The sequence below is a fragment of the Castor canadensis genome, chromosome 12 (genome assembly GCF_047511655.1).
Source record: "Castor canadensis chromosome 12, mCasCan1.hap1v2, whole genome shotgun sequence".
NCBI classification, from domain to species: domain Eukaryota; kingdom Metazoa; phylum Chordata; class Mammalia; order Rodentia; family Castoridae; genus Castor; species Castor canadensis.
This window is the reverse complement of record NC_133397.1, coordinates 33428278-33450188: the sequence shown is the minus strand read 5'-3', so window position 1 is coordinate 33450188 and position 21911 is coordinate 33428278. Positions and strand designations below refer to the sequence as shown.

General features: G+C 37.6%; 1 protein-coding gene across 3 annotated transcripts in view; it reads left to right on the top strand.

Annotated features, from left to right (window-relative positions):
• The window catches only part of Cdkl4 (cyclin dependent kinase like 4), a 42527-nt gene that overhangs the window by 5308 nt on the left and 15308 nt on the right, over positions 1-21911 (top strand). For 2 of the 3 annotated variants that reach the window (XM_020161975.2, XM_020161974.2), the window contains exons 2-6: positions 2739-2957; positions 5874-5995; positions 10761-10833; positions 16556-16646; positions 20032-20229. In XM_020161975.2, the coding sequence (XP_020017564.1) occupies positions 2790-2957; positions 5874-5995; positions 10761-10833; positions 16556-16646; positions 20032-20229 (652 nt within the window). In that variant the 5' untranslated portion in view covers positions 2739-2789. The remainder of the gene's footprint in view (positions 1-2738; positions 2958-5873; positions 5996-10760; positions 10834-16555; positions 16647-20031; positions 20230-21911) is intronic. The other variant, XM_074049554.1, reaches the window with a different exon arrangement.

The following is a 21911-nucleotide window of genomic DNA, read 5'->3' as shown; positions in this document are numbered from 1 at the left end:
ATCTCTTCCAGAATTTGGGCTTTTGTGTTTAAATTTGTAGAGTCCGCTGTCTTCCTACTATGGTGAAGGCATTGGATATACATTGTTTTATTTGTTTGGGTTGATTCATACAGTTTTTTGTAAGCTTCAAAAAGAGATTAGATGTAGACAATTGGTCGGTTACCTGTTTTAAGTTCCACTCTACATGTATCTTGACAAGTCATTTAGGTGGAATGTAGACATGTTCATGTACTTCGGATAGGAATATGGATGGATACAGAAGAAGAAAAGGCTTTTGGTTTAGAGCATTTGGAGATGATTCTGCCCATTCATTCATGTAGAGATGTTTACTGAGTGGTTGAATAGTTGGCCTGGACCTCAGGGAAGAGAGTAGGAATTACTACGTCTAAAAATTCTGTTAGAGTCCTAGTAAGCTAGAATTGGAGGCATAAGTTCCTTTGTGGAATTCCTGCCTTTGTCTACCTTCTGGCTTACATGTCAGACTCCAGAAAGCAGAACTATTGAGAGGTAAAGTACTGTTTTCTGGAGCTTTATTTTATTGTATTCAGCAGTTTGGTTGATATGACCAAGAGATCTGATTAGTCTGAGGAACCAGTCATTATTGAATCTGTTGGAAAAAAAAAGAAAAGCATAGATAATTAGATCACCAGATCGAATAACTACCTCAGGGAAATGTGAAAATAACACATGGACTAAAACTTTATAATTAAGCTTTGTGTCATATTCATAGATTGTCCCAGTTATCATAGTAGCACTTATCAAGTATATTAAATTCATAAATTTATGAAGTTCTATACCAAGCAAACTTCTATTTTTTCTTATTCTCTTTCCAGCTACCTATTACTAGAGAAAGGCAAATGGATGCATACTTATTTCTAAAAAACTTTAAGATATTAATGCCTATGTAAATATGTAGTATAATTAATATTAATAGGGTTTCCAAAACTTAATTTGTGTTAGATTTTCCCTGTGTTACTAGCTTGAATTTTCTCTCTTTATTTTTGGTGATACTGGGATTTTTAACTCAAGGTCTTGCACTTCGAGACAGGCATTCTACCACTTGAGCCATGTGCCCAGCCTAATTTTCTGCCTTTAATAAGGAAATAGAATCCACTTTTTAAAAATCATTAAAAATGGTATGTCAGTAATCAGTTACCCAGGTAAATACTATTCCCTGCTGTATGTTTTTGTTTGTTTTATGTCTTGAGACAGGGTCTCACCATGTAGCTCAAGCTAGCCTCATACTCGTGGTCCTGCCTCGGCCTTCAGTATGCTGAGAAATAGGCATGCACTTCTATCCCTGGCCCTATTGTATATTTGTTTGGTAGCAAGTGAGAACGGATTGTTTGTTTCCCCATTGAGATATCTGTGGAAAAGGCTGAATATTAGTGAATTTTTTTTTAAAGTGTATACTGGTTTGAAACAAATTTTATAAGCAGTCACTTCTTTCATTTAACATTTTATTAATACCAACACCTAAATAAAATGGTTGTTCAAATTGTGCATTATGGTAAATTAACTGAGAGGCTGCATAGTGTAGTGATTAAAATTGTGATCTTTGAAACCTGACTGTCTGGGTTCTAATTCTTTACCACACCTCAGTTTTCTCATCTGTACAATTGGATAAAAATAATACCTGCTTCATAGAATATTAGTGCCAATTTTATGTAAACAGAACAATGTTATTTAAGTGCTAACTAGTGTAACTATTGTATTAGATTGTACTCACAAGATTCTGCTGGATAAAAAGGTGAGATTTTTTAGACTAATTAAAATTTGTTTGTTTTTAATTCCTAGACTGATATAATTATGCTGGCCTTATTCAGCATTTCATGTTTAACCAGTTTACAAAAATAACCAGGAATGAATGATGCAAGTCAGAAAAATTAAGCCTAGTATTTCCTTAGAAATCAGTATGGCTATGAAAACACTCAGGAAGACTTAAAGAAATCTAGCCCTTTTATTGTGCATTATCATTATTTTCATTGAATCTAAGAATTAACTCCCTACACAAATAAAAGCTAAGAGCAATAAGTGGTGCCCTGAAAAGAGTCTGTTATTTTTAAAGTCACTTTATTCAGCAGCCCACAGTTTCTCTTCTCCACCAGGGGGAAGTATAGCATTTTATACTATGTCTTGTTACACAGCTCTTCCTGCTCATTGTGGTATTCATGTGAATTAAGAAGGAAAAGATGAACACCATATTTAAAAGTATGAAATGTTCTTTCAGCTGCATTTTATAGCCACATGTTTTAATAATTTACTTGAGAATTATGAAAACAATAAATTGGATGAGGTTCCTTTCCACAATTTCTTTTAATTCAACTGTGGTAAACACAGATCCATATGTGAAAAGGGCCAAGTTTGGTAGCCACACAGAAGCCATACAGAAGGTATAGGCAAGAAGACCATGGTCTGGGGCTGACCCTGAAAACTAACTAAAGCAAAAAAAGGACTGAGCATGTGACCCAAGTGGCAGAGTACCTGCCTAGCAAACAGGACCTGCATTCAAACTCCATTACCCTGAGAGAGAGAGAAAGGAAGTGGAGAATGATGTGTGAAATCCTCATGATAGCTGAAAAAACTGCATAGAACTAAACTAACAAAATAATTTTAAATGGATTTAAAACTAATCAGTGCAAATAAACTTTTGGCAACCCAGACAAATTGTTTGTACGTAAGCTGTGACAGTGTTGTCCTTTATAATTTGATTAAGATGAGTTGATCTTATTTTCCAGGTGCAACATTATACTGCATATCAATCAGTAATTCAAGTCACTTTAAATATAATGGAAAAATACGAAAAACTAGCTAAGATTGGAGAAGGGTCTTACGGGGTTGTATTCAAATGCAGAAACAAATCCTCTGGACAAATAGTAGCTATTAAAAAATTTGTGGAATCTGAAGATGATCCTGTTGTTAAGAAAATAGCACTAAGAGAAATACGTATGTTGAAGGTAGGTTAACTTTATATGTGTCTGTACTATCAAAGCATTGAGTGAATACATACACTAAAATTACCAATAAGTTTTAAGTTATTTCTTTTCAATTGGACTTAAATTCCTTTATATCTGCACTCTGAGACATAAGGTAATCATCCATCACCTTGGATTTTGGCCACTCTGATGTTTATCTGATAAATATGAGCACAACTGTGGTTGGTAAAAATACCAAACTATTTCCATTGTGGTTGGTAAATATCCAGGCTGTCCTAACTCTCTCAACCCTAGTAGTACTTCCCAGCTCCTGCCCTTCCCTCCTGTGGACATTGGCCCCACACACTTTCCCAACAAACCAGCAACTGCTCACAGGAATGTGCCAGTGCCCCTGGAAACACTGACATTGTTGACCACCTGCCTGTATTGCCCTGGTTCTTAAACCACCCCATATGGTGGAGAGATTTTTTTTTTTGCATAAAGGCTTTTGTTATCATTATTTTTACTCTGATAGAATTAGAGTTCTCAATGTAAATTTTTTCCTCTCCTCAATTTCTTACCTTTTTAGATCTAGAGCAGTAGTGCTTCTCTAACATGAATGTGCCTAGGAATCCTCCGGGGATCTTGTTGAAATGCAGTTTGGAGTTGGGGTGGGTCTGGGATGGACCCTGGGATTCTGAATGTCTAACAGGCTCCTAGAGAGTGGAGAAGCTGTTGGTGGGTGTACCACACGTTAACTAACAAGACCCTGTGTCTTCAATTATACACAGTCAACCTTCACTTTGAAAGTGTGTCTTCCATTTATAGGAAACCCCCAAAAAACTCAGTTTGTAAGCATATATAATTATATTATTTCTTCTTTTCAAAGGCCATTTTCAGCAGGTTTTACTATCTAATACATTATAGGGTTTTGTTTAAAATATAATTTGACCATTTTCAGCCCATCTTTCATGATAAAGATAGTTCATTTTTCCCTCTTAGCCAGCAGAGGGTGCTGGTGAACAAGGCGGCTCTGGCTCCCGTCACTAGGCAAAGGAACAGGGTGGGTCTGAACCAGGCAGTATTTTTAATAAGAATTATGCTTTTACCCTTCTTCTCCCTCCCTATTTTTCAAATGAAATTAATGCTCAGGTGGGCCCTTGTAGGTTACAGCTGCCCAATTCGAGTATGGAATCAGCTTGGTCTCTGGTGATGGCTCTCAGGATGAGCTTTCCTGCTTTGGGTATGCTGCACCCATGCAAGTCCTGAACACATTCCTTCCATGATGAATGGGCCTTCCTTTCCCAAATAGTCCTGCTTTTTAACTTTGATTTGCTGCCTCCTCAATGCTGCCTCTTCTACTTTAGGCAGGTCACTGTTTATCTAGACTAAGTGAACTTCATTTGCAAAACAGATATAAATCTCTGGCCTACTCAGAGATTTGACCAGATTAAATGTGGACATTGAATTGAGCTATAGCATCTGTGAACCCCTCACCTGCTTTGTAGGGAAGCTACTTTCCATCCATCCTGGGGTTCTGCTACAGCACAAAGTAGCTGGCTCATTTGAGCCTGGTCTCTGCCTCTCTGCCACTCTTTCACCTTCTGCTCTTTAAGGTAGTGGGCTTCATAGAAAGCAGATTGATTTGGGGCTCTGAGCACATTTTTCACAAATAGTAGATTCTCATTTTTGAAACTGTTGAGCAGAAGGCACACAGTTGTAGGTTGACCCTTTTTTTTTTCTTTCTTTCTTTCTTTCTTTCTTTCTTTCTTTCTGTTTTTTTTTTTTTTCCATGTCAAGCCTTGCTATAGACACTGACACAGAGGCATGCAGTATAAGGCCTATATGTACCTAAGACTCTGTACTCAGTACAATGCTATGTGTAAAAATATTAATTGAGCTGCTAGTATATGCAAAAATACTGTGTTCTCTCTCTTCACATTTCTTTCTGGGTAAATGAGATAAGAAAGCTGATTTGTATACTATACTGGGAAAACAACAAGGAAAATGAGTTATAAATAGGAGAAATCATATATCCTGGTTTGCCTGAGAGAATCCTGTTTCATAGTTTTTGTCCCAGTGTCTTGTCTGGTTAGCATCCCCATCACTTTCAAAAGTGCCCCGGTGTATGTGCTAAAATGTATGGTCACCACAGGCAGGGTGACCATATATGCTACTTTGCCTGGGACTGCCCTGGCTCCTACTTGTTAAATTGTTTGGATGATAAGTTTAATAGTCACTCTAGTGATAGATTATCTAATTTCATCATCATTTTTTCTTTGGTTTACAGTCTTAAACAGAAGCTGCATTGTGAAATGCTTCACTTTGGGAATGGAATTTAACACACAAAACATCTCAGCATAAGAGCAAAGAACAGAATCAGAGAACAGAGTTAAAGTATAAAATATAAAATTTTAAACAGACTATGGTGACTCTAGAATGGGCTATTTAACCAGATTTAAGAGTGAGGAGATAGTACTGCTGAGACCCAACACTAGAACTCAGACTGAGTTAAATCCAGGTTGCATTTACGTTAAATCCATGTCACTCTGTAAGCTAAGTGGGTATTGATGATTTTTATGATCTTTTACTTAATAATTCTATTTGTTCAATTTTTTGTTTAGTTTATGGCTTGAGTTTCCATAAAATGCATAATTTTTTTATTTTAATGCTTGTATTTTAACCTATGTACTTTATTTGTTATCACCAAAGAAATTCAAGCAGTTTAATTACTTTGATTGATAGTCATTACATAAATTCTTAAATTTCTTCCAACTTGGAGTTTCTATGATTTTTAGATCAGTTTCTTTTATAAGGAACTATAATAAAATTCTGCACAAGAAATGAACACAGAGTGATTTAAAAAGACCTGACTTTCTTCAAATTGTAAAGGGAGGGTGTAGAGAAAATTATTAATAAAAATGCATCACTAAGCCGTGCATTTCAATTTCTTTGCAGCAGTTAAAACACCCAAATCTTGTGAACCTCATTGAGGTGTTCAGAAGAAAAAGGAAAATGCACTTAGTTTTTGAATACTGTGATCATACACTTTTAAATGAGCTGGAAAGAAACCCAAATGGGTAAGTAATCTAGATTGAACTTCTGTGTGACCAGTTCTCTGTTTCCTTCTTTGTGAAATTAACCAATTTCAAATTCCATTCACCATTCTCCCTTCTGTCTAGTCTCAGGTAGGATGTACTCAAAGGGCAATCAGATATAACCTAGAGGAAATATACCTAGGAAGACAAATATACTATAAATACAGATTGCAATGCATTTTGAGGATACATTATATATTGGATCATCTGAATTCAAGTAGTGAACCATGGTTCAATATTAGTCTATTCATATAATTCACTAATAAGTTAAAGGATAAAAATACATATGATTGATTAAAAATATGAAATGTTGATAAATTCAGCAGACTTTTCTAATTTTTTTTAAAAACCTTAACAACAGGATTAAAGAATACTTTCTTATATACATGCACACAAAACCCTCTTCAGAACAAAGCCTGTTTTATACTCAATGGTAAAATACTAAAGGAGCTTTCATTAAATTAAAAAACAAGTCAGGGACATCAGTTGTCTCCACTATAATGTAACATTGTTCTGAGAGCTCTATCCAATGTAATACAATAAGAAAAATAAAAATATAGCTTTTGGAAATGAGATAAGATTGTCATTATTTGTATGATATTATTGCTATGCAAAATCTAGAGAATCACTTAAAGAGTTACTAAAACAAATGGAATTCAGTATAGGATCCCTATAGCATTACATATTCCATACTCAAAAATTAATAGCTTTTTTAAGCTTTTTAGGAAATCCTCATTTTAGAAAATCTGATGATAAAGGACCCCATTCAAATGTTAATAACAACAAAAAATGCTTTGGAATAAAGATGAAAATAATTGTTCAGACTCTATATAAAGACAATTACAAAACTAAAGTACATAAAAGATTTTATTTAAATCAATGTGTTTCTAGATAGAAATATTCATTATACAAATATAGCCCTTATCAACTTATTTGCTTATGGCACAGAATTTTAAACAGAATACCAATGGAATTTTTTTGAAACTTGACAAAAAACAACCTCACAGTAGTTTTAGAGATTGCCTTTGTCAAAAAAGTACCATAACTGAAACTCAAAAAGAAGCTGGGTATGGTGGTGCACACGTATAATATCAGCACTCGGGAGGCTAAGGCTTGAGGATCACAAGTTTGAGACTAGCCTGGGATATATAGTGAGATCTTGTCTCATGAAAGGCAGGGATTGGGGGGAATAACTGAGAGGAAGGAAAGAAGGAGGGAGGAAGAGAGGAGAAAAGGAAGGGGAAAAAATGGTTATATGTTTGGTATACCCAAATAATGATACAATATGCATCTAGCCCATTAGAAAGAATGCTGTAGGATAGTTAATACCCTGGAGAAATGTTCATGAAATGATATATATGTAAGAATAAGGTAACAGTAGAATGTTAAGTATAATTGAAAACTTATTTTGAATATTCCCAATATTGTAGTGAATGAGCATATATTACTTTTAAAATAAAAATATAGAAACAGCTAAAATAGTGAAATGATTAATAGTTCACCTTTGTTGGAGATAAGATCAATGACATATGTTCATAATTGTTATTTGGTACAGATGGTGTTTAGCCAAGAATAGACTCTAACTCCTTAATCTGAGCTAACTGAACGGAGAGTCATGACGTTCAGTGAGAAGCCTTCAAACATCCTTTTCCATAAGACTGTCCTGTCGAATTAACTCTGCTTGATGCCATGTTATCAATGCTCCTAATCAGGGTTCTGACCCAAAGGCCTGCCTTGTTTCACAGTTCTCTGGCACCTGTAGTCTTTCAGATCCTACTCAGCTTCCTGTTCTTACATGGATAGGGCCAGGTATTATCCTTGCAGTCCTTCCCAAGGACTGAAACCATTCTCCTTTCTCTCCACCACTATCACCCTAGTCCTAATCATGAAATCTCACTGGAATTGCTGAATTAGCGTCCTAATTAATCTGCCTGCATCCACTTTGCCTCCAGAAATCCATTCTCATATCATATCCTTGCTTGATTCCTTCTAATGGCTTTGAATTTAGAGTAGAATCCAGATTGCTGACCAAGATCTAGAACTAGCAAGCCCTGCGAGCTTTGAAGAACCCTCTCAGCATGTTACTTATGCCTCAGCCATGATGGCCTCCTGCTGTCCCCCACACTCCCTGTTCTCCTCACTTGTTCTATCCTTTTGGGCCTATTTTGTCTTTGAGCAGTGTCTCAGACCCCTCTACTGGCCTCATTTGATCTCAGACCCTCATCTCTTGGACCCATGTGGGTGTTAAAGCCGAGGTGTTCGGGCAATAGATTTCTCAATAACTTATGAATTATCATTCCATTTTTACACATGAGGAAAACTGAAGCTTAGCTAACTTGTCACATAAAACTAGGAAGCAGCACACTGGGATTTGAACTCTGGCAGTCTGTCAGAGTCTGTCTCAAAATGCCTATATTCTTTCTGCCTCTTTTAAAAATATTTAAACAATGTTTTCTCAAGTTTGGCACTCAGTAAAGGGGGGAGAAGAAGAAAGTTATATCAAAATTCAGTGAAGAAACAGAAATAAGCATTTTAAGTGGGAAAAGGTTTAGTACTAAGAATTAGGTGCTTTCACAATATTAATAGTTAGAAGAACTGTAGTCAAAGGGTTGCTGCCAGATGCCTGGTGTCATAATTATAACCCAAGATAAGGAAAATGTTCTGAGAAAAGCACCCCTGTACTGGTTTCTCTGAATGTGCTTCAGCCTCACATTGAGGCTCTCGGTGAAGCACCTTATCATATGGCACTCAGTGCCATAACTGAGTCATGTGCAGGCATGGCTGAGTGCTATAAATCCACCTACGTCTGCCTGAGTTCAGTTTCTCAAAAGTGATCTTAATATGGTTTAAATTCCCAACTACAATAAAATATTAAGTCTGAGTGATGGATATGTTTGGAGAATTACATTTTAAAAATTTAAAGAATCCTTACAGTAGACATTTAGTAAAAGAAACCCTGTGTTTCAGTTTTTTTAAATATGCCATAACAACCCCATCTGCATCAACAGAGTTGAAAGACAATACACTAAGAAAAATATATGCAGCACCTAACAGACTAATATACATGGTGTCTTTGTAAATGGGTAAGAAAAGAGTAAACAGACAAATCCAAAAAAAGGATAAAGAGTTTGAAATAGAAATACACAAAAGAAGAAAAATGCAATGTTCAATAATCATGTGAAAATTAATTGCTAAAAATTAGTGAAAGGCAAATAAAAACTAAAATGAGATAGTTTTTTATTCTAACCACAAACTGGCAAATATAACATTGGCAAAAATCAAAGCTTGGCAAGATGATATACAGATAGGGACTTATCTGCATAGATGTTTGGTGGGGGTGTAAATGGCTGTTACCTTCCTTAGAGAGGGCAGCTTGGTAGTATGCAAATATGAAGGCATCATGGATGGTGATGTGAGTTATGGAAAGACACCAACAGAAAGTTAAAAATCAAAGTGAATTTGCAGAGATGGTTACATAAAGTAGAATGCTCCCAGACAGAAGTTTCCCAGATCTCCGTTCTCCAATAGAAACTGTTCTGCCAGTGGTACTTTCCAAAATTTTCTATACAGAATTATGATTCTCCTAGGTACAAGAAGCTCTCAGTCTCCCATTCTTAAGGGACCTTTATTTTCCCTGGCCTCCTGTTTGGCTGTAAATCTACCTGCTTGTCAGATGTATGCATATTACACATTAACTCTAGCATATGCCTGAGTGTTTACCACTGTTCCAAATTTCTTTTTTTTTCTGCAATACTTCGTCTAAGGTCTATGTGAAGTTTGTACCTACAGGATCAAAGTGTAACGTGCTACCCTTGGTCCCCAAAATCTCACTTCTAGATTTTATGTTGCGATGATAATTGTTTAATGCAATAATATGAATGATTACAGGTGTTCACTGGAATTTTTTTAGAAATAAAAATTGACTCAGGACTGTCACAGTGGCTCAAGTGGTAGAGTACCTCCTGCATAGCAAGCCCAAGGCTCTGAGTTCAAACCCCGGTACCACCAAGAAAAAAAAAATGACTTAACTGCTCATCAATGATCAATGGGGTCTGAGTAAATTATAAGACATCCATAAAATGAGGCTTCCCACAGCCACTGAAATAATATGTGTACATGGTAGTATTTGTACCTGTATGCACTCAATGCTTCTGAAAGAGACAGGGTAGAATTGCAAAGGATAGATGGGTGGCTAACAGGTGTCAGAAGACTTCATGGGTATACTTTTATACTTTAAAATTTTAACCATAATTTTGAACATATTTATTTAAAATTAAAGTTAAAAATTAAAAGCAGATACAGAGAGTCAGACAGACAGAAAAATAGAAAAGCCTGAAGAGACAATCATACTAAATTACAGCAATTATTTTGAGGTATCAAGATTAGAGTCAGCACATTTTCATGTTAAGCATGTTTCATTTTACACGTAAATTTTCAAACTACAAAAGAAAATTACATAATTATAATAAAGAAAGGTAATTAAAAGTTGGGGGGGTTGTTTGGTTTTTTTAGACAAAGTCTTAATATCTAGCCCACCCAGCCTCAAACTTGCAGTTCTCCTGCCTCAACTTCCTCAATGCTAGGACTGCAGACAGGAATCATCGCAGTTGGCCTTAAAACATTAAAAAAAAAAAAAACAGTTCTGGGATCTCCTCTGCACTATGCTTTTTGACCTGTTCCACTTCTATTCTCCCTTGCTCCTGGACCCTCATCCCTGGAGTTTTCATTTCCTTTTTTCCCTCCCCAGAGTTTCTGATGGAGTGATCAAAAGTGTATTATGGCAAACACTTCAAGCTCTTAATTTCTGTCACAAACATAACGTAAGTAACACTGTTCTAATGTTTTTATTAATTTCTTCATAATGACTCTCCTAATTATTTATTTGAAGGGCTACGGGTGAAAGGAAAGAAAGAACCAGCAGAGCAAAACATACCTTTACAGGTATGAGGAAAAGCTATTCATTATCCATGGCCCTTTTCCAATTTCTGTAAGAATCAAGTTACCAATGTCTTGTAAATTAAAAGTTTGTATCAACTTAATGTTTCCTTTTGCCACAATACTAATTATTCCTATTAATATTTTAAATTAGGTTAAAATAATTTTTCAGCATATCAGTACTGTGATCCACTATGGCACTTGGTTTGGATTTTTTTTGCCGTACTAGGGTTTGAACTCAGGGCTTCATGCTTGCTAGGTAGGTGTTCTACCACTTGAGCCACAAATCCAGCCCTTGGTTTGGTTTAGTTTTTATTCTGTAAATTCCCCCTCCCCTCCACACTTTTTCGAAAATGTAATTTTTCATGCCATAGTTCTGAAACTTGAGCATGCATCAAAGTCAGTTGGAGGGCCTGGTAAAACACAGCTTGCTGGGTCCTGCCCCCAGACTTTCTGACTTATATATCCGTGGTAGGACCTGAGAACTGGCATTTCACATATTTCCTTCATGATACTGAAGCTGCTAGTCTAAGAAGCACACATTGAATACTACTGTGTTAAAGAAATCATTTCAGATGGTGGTTTCCTGTGTGATTTAACTCATTTTTTCATCGTATTTCCTGTAAGTTGATATTTCTATCTGCAGGCTTGACCATATTCAGGTTTAGTTTTGTAGACAAGGATATTTCATATGTGGTGTGGTACACTTATCACATCAACATCACGAGGTATATTATCTCTGGTTGTCCTACTTTTGATAACGTTGATATTGATTAGTAGTAAGCTCAGGAGTTATTAGTTTGATCCCTCCATTATCAGTTTCCCTGATGGTTTTAGCATCCAGCGATGATTATTGCCTGCATCTAGTATTTCATTACAATTAAGAAATGGCAGTTTTCCAGTCTGTTATTCCTTCTGCATTTTAACTGTATGGAAATTGACTTACCCTCATGGGCTCTGACTATTGTAAAATATAGTTAGATGAATGCATGATGATGTCTTTATGAGTCAATAACTTAAGATTGATGGATAATTATCTCAGCATCCTCAAACAGAGAACAGTGATGGGGTTGCAGCTATTATGAACATGAATTTTATGTATTTGATGTTTGCAATCCTTTGGAATTATTTTCTCAAGTGTTCAAGTTTTCCCATCTTAGGCCTATGGAGCTTACTCAAGTTGTCTCTGGGTGCTCTTTTTTTGTGTGTGTGATAGAATGGGGTTTGAACTCAGGCTTCAGGCTTGCAAAGGAAGTGCTCTACCACTTGAGCCACACCTCTAGTCCATTTTGCTGTGGTTATTTTGGACATGGGATCTCGAGAACTATTTGCCTGGGCTGACCTTGAACTGTGATCATCCTGATTCTCAGCTTCCAAAGTAACTAGGATTACAAGCATGAGCCACTGGCTCCTGGATTTGAGTGCTTTTAATAGAATGGGAGCTTTTAAAAAATAGCTGTAGACCTTTGAGTTGGTGCCTAGATTGAGAGAGTGTAGAGACAGCAATTCAGATAACCATATGGTCAGTATTGATGCCAGCAGAATGTCTACCATGATAGTCTAGGATTGCTGAGAAAGAAAATACAAGATCATGGAACTAAATATCAATACTTAGGGAAGCTTTCTTTAGTTTCAAGAAACTCAGTGAATGTTTCATGAAAATAAGTCAAAAACCTTCATTTTCTATTAATGTAGAGGGATATTGTTCACAACCTACCTAAACTTGTGCAAATTGTGCTTTCAAATTCTTAGTTAAGATGATGCTGAATTAAATCCATATATTTATTGCTTTCCACCATGCTATAGAAAATAACAAGCTCACCTAAGGCTGATGTAGGAATTTTATGGATAGTTTTTGCAAAAAAAATTTTTTTGGTGGTTCTGGGGGTGAACTCAGGGCCTCATACTTGCCATATGGGCACTCTACCACTTGAGTCACCCAGCCCTTTTTTGCTTCAGTTATTTTTCAGATAGGGTCTTGCATTTTTTTGCCCAAGAATGGCCTGAAATTACAGTCCTCCTACCTATGCCTCCCATGTAGCTTGGATGGCAGGCGCATGCCACCACACTCGGCTTTGGTTGAGATGGGAGTCTTGCTAACTTTTTGCCCAGGGTGACTCAAATTGCTATTTTCTCTAACTCCTCCCCCTGAGCAGCTGGAATTACAGGCATAAGCCACTGCACCCACCTTTTTAAAAATTTTTTTAAAATACTGTTTACCATGAGTATTTGTGCTTTATTCTAATAGAACCAGGCACTCTCCTGCATATTAGATTATCAAATACAATGTCTGAGACTTATTTGTGCCTGTATCACTTCAGTGCTTAGTAGGGAACTTTTATATAAGGGATGCTCAGTCAATATCTGTTGAATAACCAGAAGAACGGGTGGGTGGATAAATAAATAGATGAATCAATCAACCAACCTACCTACCTGATTGTAACATAATTTCCAGCAGACCTGAATATTATTGTAGCTCAATACAGTTGCCATCATTTCTCTGCTTAGAACTTCACATTCTTTACCTTAAGGTTTAAAATATTGAAAACTTCTCATTGACAATCTATGACCTCAGTTAAAATTGGATAATCTTTAGACAAACTTCCTTCACTTCTGAACTTACTCATTTTCTTATGCTATGGTAAGCCTTTTTGTACCTTTTTATCTATTAGCTAAAGTGCATACAAAAGAAAAATCTAACTCAAAGATTTACAATACTATGTCTGAAATCTTAATACTCTCCTTATTTTTAAAGGAACTCTCATGATATTTTCAAAAAATAAAAAAAGGCAATCTGATCCATTGGTGTTGCCGAAGACTCCCAGCTTTCAACCTAGGACACCATGTTTACCTTATTATCTCCAGAGTCATGATCTTAAGCAAGACAATGAAGGTTAAAGTAATAAGACGTGAGGCCATGCTACTCAAAATGTGACTCATAGAGATCACTTGGGAGCTCATTAGAAATGCAGAATCTCAGGCCCACTCTCAAGTCTGCTAATGCAGAGTCTGCATTTTAATAAGAGCTCCAGGTGATCAGGGTGCACATTAAATTTTGAGAAGCAATAGATTTAAGAAAATACCTACTCACTTTGTTCGGCTTCACCTTGTAAAGTGAAGTGATCAATTTAATCTCATTATGACCCCATGGATTTTATATTCGATACATTGATTAAAGAAAAAGAAGTAAAGCCACAGCTATTTCCAAGCTGTGGGCATGCCCAGCTGCAGCATCCGTCAGCATCTTGCTGCTGTTCATGTTTTGGTTGTCAGGAGGGCCCCTTTTCTCTACTCGTTTGTAAGTATCAAGAGCTCAAAGAGGACTACCTTCTCAGACAACAGAAACCGAGTGCTCAGTCATGGCATATAAGAAACAATTTCTGATGTGGATGTTTCCAGAAATTAATTCTGAAGACTGAATGTGAAGTTAAAAATAACACAGATATACCTCTTCATGCCACCTTGTGAACCAGTATTAACCCAGCCTGAGCAACGTATAAAGCAGTGTATAAAACCCATCTGTGCCGGGCACTTGTGGCTCACGCCTGTAGTCCCAGCTACTCAGGAAGCAGAGATCACAAGGATCATGGTTCAAAGCCAACCCAGGCAAATAGTTCCTTAAGACCCTATCTCAAAAAAAAAAAAAAACCTTCATAAAAAGGGCTGGTGGAGTGGCTCAAGGTGTGGGCCTTGAGTTCAAGCCCCAGTATCAACAAAAAAAATTATTAAAATTCTCTGTTAAGGATACTTGCATGTTTCTTGTTCTTTGGTGGAAAATAAGCTAATTGCAAGAGCCCTCACACAAGAGCTGATGCAGAGTTTGCACTAAAGAGTGGCCTGGCTGTGGAGAAGACAGATGCTGTATGTCTGAGTGTCTCTGTCCTCCAGTTCTGTCTTTTACTGTCCCAGCTCTTATCATTCCCCTTTTCTTCTTCAATAGCCCATCTTTATCAGTAGTTTCTCTTACCTACAACTATGCCAATAAATTTTTTTGTTTCTTGATATGTATCAATATTTCATTTGTCTTTATAATTTTTGGTTAAAAAATAAGTGCTATAAATTTCACATGCATATGCATTAGAGCCAAAAATATTTAAATAGGCCATCAGAAAAATATCATTACTTTGTAATGCCACACATAGTCTAGAAAATACAGAATTTGATACAAACACATTTGAGGTACATGACCCTTCTAATCAAGTCACCAGCTACTATGAGTAGTCTTGACTTGGAGTAGTAGTGTAAGTTGAATAAACATATTGCTTAAAAAATGGTATATCAAGACAGTTTTGTCTTCTAGCCCAATAATGTAATTTAAAATTAATATCTAAGGCCTTAACTTGTAAGAGGCCTGAAACATTTTCTTCTAACTCCTAGCCATACAAATTATAAAAAAGTTGATAGTCATTGAGACTAAGTAGAAACTAGCTTTTATTTTGTGCCCTAAAATGAATTTAAGGTTTAGCTTTTACTTCCTGGAAAGCTTCTGTAGAAGCAAAGAAAAGCATTTCAGAATTTTCAATTTGACAAGAATCCCTAGAGACTTACTGCATGGCAGAGAAGTGAGGCAGACAAAACTAATTATTGCAACAATCCAGAGACTGTCAATGGCCACCTGCAATCCAGGGATTGCTGCAAGGATGAAATAATTCATGACAGAGTGCTCTGAAGAGTCAGAGCTCTCTATGAGGGCCACCATGGAGAAGATGACAAAGCTCTGAAGAGCAGGTCTGAGCTGTTCTCTCACAGCACCTCCACAACATGTCAAGCCACTTCTGAAATCACCATTCTTGGGCTCGTTCAGCCAGCCCTCGCCCTCCCCTAGCCTAGCTTTTCGTGTGTTCAGAAGGAGCACCTGTGTCCTGTTGGATCACTGTGACAATGCAGCAATGTGAGGTGCATGTAAAAAAAGAATAGCAGACCTTGGCTGAGGTGAGAGCACCTCCAGGTGGAGTCCTGCCCTCCTGGGAGGGTTTCCAGTGGCGCTTATCATTCCAGGTCTGTGCATGGTGGGGGAAATTCCAATCCAATGTATGAACAACTATGCGATCCACCTTACTCTGGGCGGTTCTGATTTGTGCCTATTGTCCTGGCCTGGTTACTAACAGAGTCCCTCACCTGAAAGTGTCCTGATTTGGGTGGCAGATAATAGGGTCACTCAAATTATAAATGAATGTTTTTCATTACCATTCAAATGTTTTTCCAATTCTCACATCTGCAACATTCAACCTAAATTGTGATTCTTAGTAGAGGCACATGAGTGCTTCTAAATAAGTCTGTTCTCATTTAGTGTTTTAGTTCATACAGTTTAAAGAGGCCCAGTAAAAAGTGAAGGAAATTGTTGTATGATACTCCTTCAAAAAAAAGACAGTTTTACATGCAACTATTGCAGTTTAATTTCTTCAATGATGTAACAACATTTATATTTTTTCCTTTTATGACAGGATTTATAACTGAAAATTGCCAGTTTCAGTTTTTCTAGAAAAATGAAGGAACTCTATATTTGTTTTTCTATCATAGGCTATGTATCCATCATTTAAACTAGGAGCTAATGCTTATTCTTGTCATCTTGATGGCTCCAAAAATTAATCAAATATTGTTTTACAGTGCCTCCACAGAGATGTAAAGCCTGAAAACATTCTAATAACAAAGCAAGGAGTAATCAAGATCTGTGACTTTGGATTTGCACGAATTCTGAGTAAGTCGCAATTTTTTTACCCACTGTATCCAATTCAGATGATTATAAACTCATGCAGTTTAAATTCTTACTCGACACTGAATGTCTGCTAAATGTTTTATTGTTGTTATTCAAAAAGGAAAACTTCACGTTAGCTTTTTAGTGCATTAGTTGACATTTCCTCTCCACTCCACTCAGCTAGAGTTTATTGGATGACATCTCTATGTGTTTTGCCCCATAGGGGTGGAAAACAATTATAAGATGCACTTCTGCTCTCCATGCACTTATGATCTAAAGTAAACAAAACAAAAGAATAATGCAGGATGGCTGGCAAAAAGTATTAATATGAAGATGCAGGTGGTTCCCCAGAGGGAGTCATTAATGTAGGCTAGTGTGATTAAAAAAAACTTCTTGGAGCTGGTGAGACCAGAAGATTCAACTGAAAATTAAGGAGCGAGAATTCAGAGACTGCAAAGAAAACTCAACCCAGGCAGGCTGGAAACAATAGAAATACTTATTTCTACCTGAATCTAGGAGTGGGCAGCAGGCAGAATGTGCAACATACACTTCTCAGTACAGGAGTGCCATAATCAGAATCCTGACGGGATCCAAATGCAGTGAACCAACAATCCACTGGCAAGAGTCAGTTGGGAAACCTGGTAAAGGTGTTCTAAGGCTGCTGTGCTTTGTGGTGTAAACCTATTGGACCCTAATGATAATTGTCCCTTTCCATATGGCTGAAAAGAGAAGTAAGCAAACACAGGATTATTGAGCTATGACCTCTGCACAAAGTACATCATATCCTGGAAGATTAGACTGCCATCAGAAGTGATGTTCACAGCTTTCTGTGCTACTAAAAATGTTTCAGACATGGTAAGCAGAAAAGGAAAGCTAAAACTTAAATATACAGTATGATCTCAACTATATAGGAAATTCATGGGAAAAAATGATGGGAGTACATGTGACCCTTAGGAAATTAAGTGTGTAATAGTCACCTGGTATGACATTTAAATGCAATGTCAGACTTGGAGGTTTTCCTGGAAATCCATCTCATACTACAAAGATACCAATTTGGTCACAAAAATAAATGAAGAAAACTATATATATATGCCATTGTAAACATTAAGAACATAAAAGAAACATTTCATGTACCAGTCACCTCATAAATGGTCCTTTTGGAGACTTTTTTCGTGGGCTGACAAGGCTTTTTCAACTGGCAATTCTGCAGAAAATACAAATGTGTTTGATTTTTCGTGAGTATGCATTCTTGCTTTCCTGCTGAGTCTTCCTGTAGCAACAGTCATCCTTCTCTGAATGAAGAACCTCAGTGCTGAGTACACTGTTAGGGTCAACTGCCTCAGAAATTTCTATTGCACGAACACGTTGCAAAGTCTCAGATGGTGACCCACTATGGCAATTCCAGTAACAGTAGCTTCTAGTGTGCAATTATAAACAAAGCAAAAGTGGGAGGCACTGCCAACTCGTTCACATTAGCCAGAATCTCCATGGGATGGGAGCCCAGCCACTGGGTATGGCTCAAGCTGTTATTAGTGCTGGTTTGAGTCACTGCTGACAAAAGATGTCCTTAATGCTATGTATTAAAATTCTAACATTGACTCAATCAACAGACTTAACTGCATAAAAACTTAAGATCCTGTAGCCAGGTGCCGGTGACTCACATCTTTAATTCTGCTGCTTGGGAGGCTGAGATTGGGAGGATCACAGTTTAAGACCAGCCTGGGCAAATAGTTCATAAGAATCCATCTCCAAAATAACCAGAACAAAATGGACTGTGGTGTGGCTCAAGCAGTAGAGCACCTGCTTTATACAATGTGAATCCCTGAATTCAAATCCCAGTCCTACCAAAAAAAAGTGGTGATGAGGAATACTATAGAATCTAGCAATTCCATGTATATATACATACCCAAAACTATTGAAAGCCAGAATTCAAAAAGATGATTGTATACCCATGTTCACAGAAGCTTTATAATAGTGGAAAGGTGGAAACAATCCAAATGTCCATCAAGGATGAGTAGATAAACATAGGTTGGGGGTATACAAATAGTGGAATATTATTTATCCCTGAAAAGGAATGAAGTTCTGATACATGCTACAATATGAATGCATCTTAAAACCATTATGCTGAGTGAAATAAGCCAGACACAATAAGCCAGGACAAATACTGTACAATTTCTCTTCTATGAAGTACCTACAATAGTCAAATTCATGGAGATAAAAAAAAAGAATAGTGGTTATCAGAGATTTGGGGATGGGAATGAGGAGGTACTGTTTCATAGATATAGAGTTTCAGGCTAGGCTGCTGAAAAAGTTCTGGGTGTGAATAGCAGTGACGGTTGCACAAGTGTGGGTGTACTTAAGTGCCACTAAATTGTGCACCAAAAATGATTAAAATGGTGACTTACATATGTATATTTTTATCACAAAACAAATTTAATCTCCAGGTAGATAGACATAATATAGATATACAGAGACTAAATGTTTTTTGCAGTACTGAGGTTTGAACTCAGAGCCTCTCACTTGCTAGGCAGGCACTCTACCACTTGAGCTTCATCCCCAGCACTTTTTGCTTTAGTTATTTTTGGGGTAGAGTCTCACATTTTTTGCCCAGGCCAGCCTAGATCAAGGCACAGCCAAACTGACAGGTGTATGCCACCTCACCCAGCTTTTTTTGTTTTCATTGAAATGGGGTCTCTAACTTTTTGCCTAGGCTGGCCTCAAGCCATGATCTTCCCAATTTCTACTTCCCCAATATTACAGGCATGAGCCACTGCATCTGGTCAGAGACAAAATGTTTAAAGCAAGGTGAGGAATATTTCAAAATTGACAGTTAATAGGTTATATAAAATAGCTTATGTAAATTGATAATAAAAGTAAACTATTAAAGCTGAGTAGAAAAATTAGCAAGATACTACCAGACAACTCGCATAAGAAACAAAAGGCTAATAAACATGAAATAATTCTCCACACTGATATCAAAGAAATGTATATTAAAATGATATTCTTGAAAAACAAAAATAAATACTACTCCTGAGCTGGGCATATTGGTGCACATCTATAATACCAGCACTTGGGAAGTGGAAACAAACAATAGGTAGTTTAGAGTTGAAGTTGCAGTAGAGAAATTCTTATCCTCTTATCTACATCATCCTCTGTGTTTGGGATGATGCAGATATTAACTAGCTAACATGCTCTCGAAAGCTGAGTTTACTGTCTCAGTGCATAGTGTGACTGTTCACTCACTTTGTACCTCGCACCCGCACCATTAACTCGGCAGGATCATGGCCTCTGTAAGTTACAGGAGCCTGAGTGCCCTGCTGGGCAGCAGGGTGCAGGGCCACACGCTGCGAGGATTCGGCTCACCTGGCTCCCCTGCGTTCCTTTCCAGTTCCAGGAGATGCCTACACTGACTACGTTGCTACAAGGTGGTACCGAGCACCAGAGCTTCTTGTGGGAGATACGAAGTATGGGCCCTCCGTCGACGTCTGGGCTGTCGGCTGCGTTTTCGCAGAGCTCCTGACTGGCCAGCCACTCTGGCCTGGCAAATCAGATGTGGACCAACTTTATCTGATCATCAGAACACTGGGTATGTACTGCATTTTCTGACTCACAGACTCTAAGCTAAAGTAAATAGTACTGGTGTCAGTGTAGTAGTCACATGTTAACTGCCATGAAAAGAGAGCTTGATTGCTTCTCCAGAGGCTCTTCAGGATGGGCCGTGAAGTTCTGGGTAGCAGCCAAAGCTCATCCTTTCCTCGGGATGTGGAGCCACAGCTGCTTTCAGTGCACGTTCAGGTGCCTTTCCAAGGAAAGTAGTTAGCAGTGGAATAAGCTGTACATCCCCTCCATGTCAGGATAAGACGGGCAAGATCTAGTCAACTGCCTGGAATTTAACCTAAGAGAACTTGACCACATGCTATTTCTGCCCACTGTAGAAGAGGCTTCCTACTTCACTCTAGAGCAATTTTTTTCTAGAAAGAGCCATGTGGCAAGTACTTGGGGATTTGCAGGCTATATAGTCTCTGTTGCAACTCCTCAGTTCTGCATGGCATGCAAACGGCAGCCATACAAAATTTGTTGTAGTTTCCACATATCACAAGATACTATTCTTTTGATTTTTTTCTAATCCATTTAAAATACTAAATTCTTCTTAGGTCTCAGGCCATGCAAAAACAGACAGTGGGCCTGATTTGGCCTGAGGGCCTTAGTTTGCAGACCCCTGCCCTAGAGCTTAACAGTCTGGTTTTATTTCCAGGTTGAGAGTGGCTACTAGAATTTAAAACAGCAACATACACCTCATTTGTATAGTGCTTAAGAATTTCTAAATTACTTTCACACATATGAGCCCTTTCAGTCTCAAGAAAAGCTTCATGTTTAGTTGTGCCTACTATAAAGAAGGAAACAGTTTCAGGTTGCCTCCATGATTGGCCTAATGTCATACATCCCATTAAGTGCAGACTTAGAATGGGATAGTGCTCACATGTTTCAGCATCCCCAGGAGTCTTGTAGTTGTCTACCTCCCCCGGCTAGAAGAGCACAGGATCCAAATGTTAGCTGCAGCTTCGTTCTGGGAGCCCAGGTGCAAAGAAAATGACGCCTATGCATGTGGGATAAACAGATGCGACTTCCTCCCCAGAACCCCTCCGGGCTGCACGGCTGCTGAACAGTTCCCTGTTTGTCTCCAACGCTTTCTCTCAGGGAATTCAGCAGCATGAAAATGTGAGGTGGGTTATTATATTACTACAAGCTGTACCTTAAGTGTGTGTTGCTTGTTTGATTGACTTCCTAAAAGGATTCTGGAAGTTGACATTAGGTAGACATTAGACTTAAGTTTGAATCCTGACACCGTCAACTGCCATGTGACTTGGGACAAGCTATTTCACCTCTCTGAGCCTCATTTCCTCATTGATGCAGTCAAGATTAAAAATAACAATACTGTTGTGAGAGTGTTAAGAAAGTGATGAGATAATGTGTGTAAAGCCCTCAGCACCATTTTCTCACTTTGTCCTTTGGTGAAGGCTGAATGGCAGGCCAAACCACACACAGTAAAGAGAGCTGTAGGGGAGAATTGACCTTGCCAGAGCAGACACACCTTTCACAGGTCCATTCCTCCCACCTCTGGAAGAAACAATCAGGCACAGTATTTTGTTCATTCCTAAATCTTAGAAGTTAACCATTTCTGTACATTATGATTTTTTTAATTTTACGTTGATCTTATGTAAAGAGACATTGAAATAATGTTCAATTTAAAGATTTACATATAGAGAA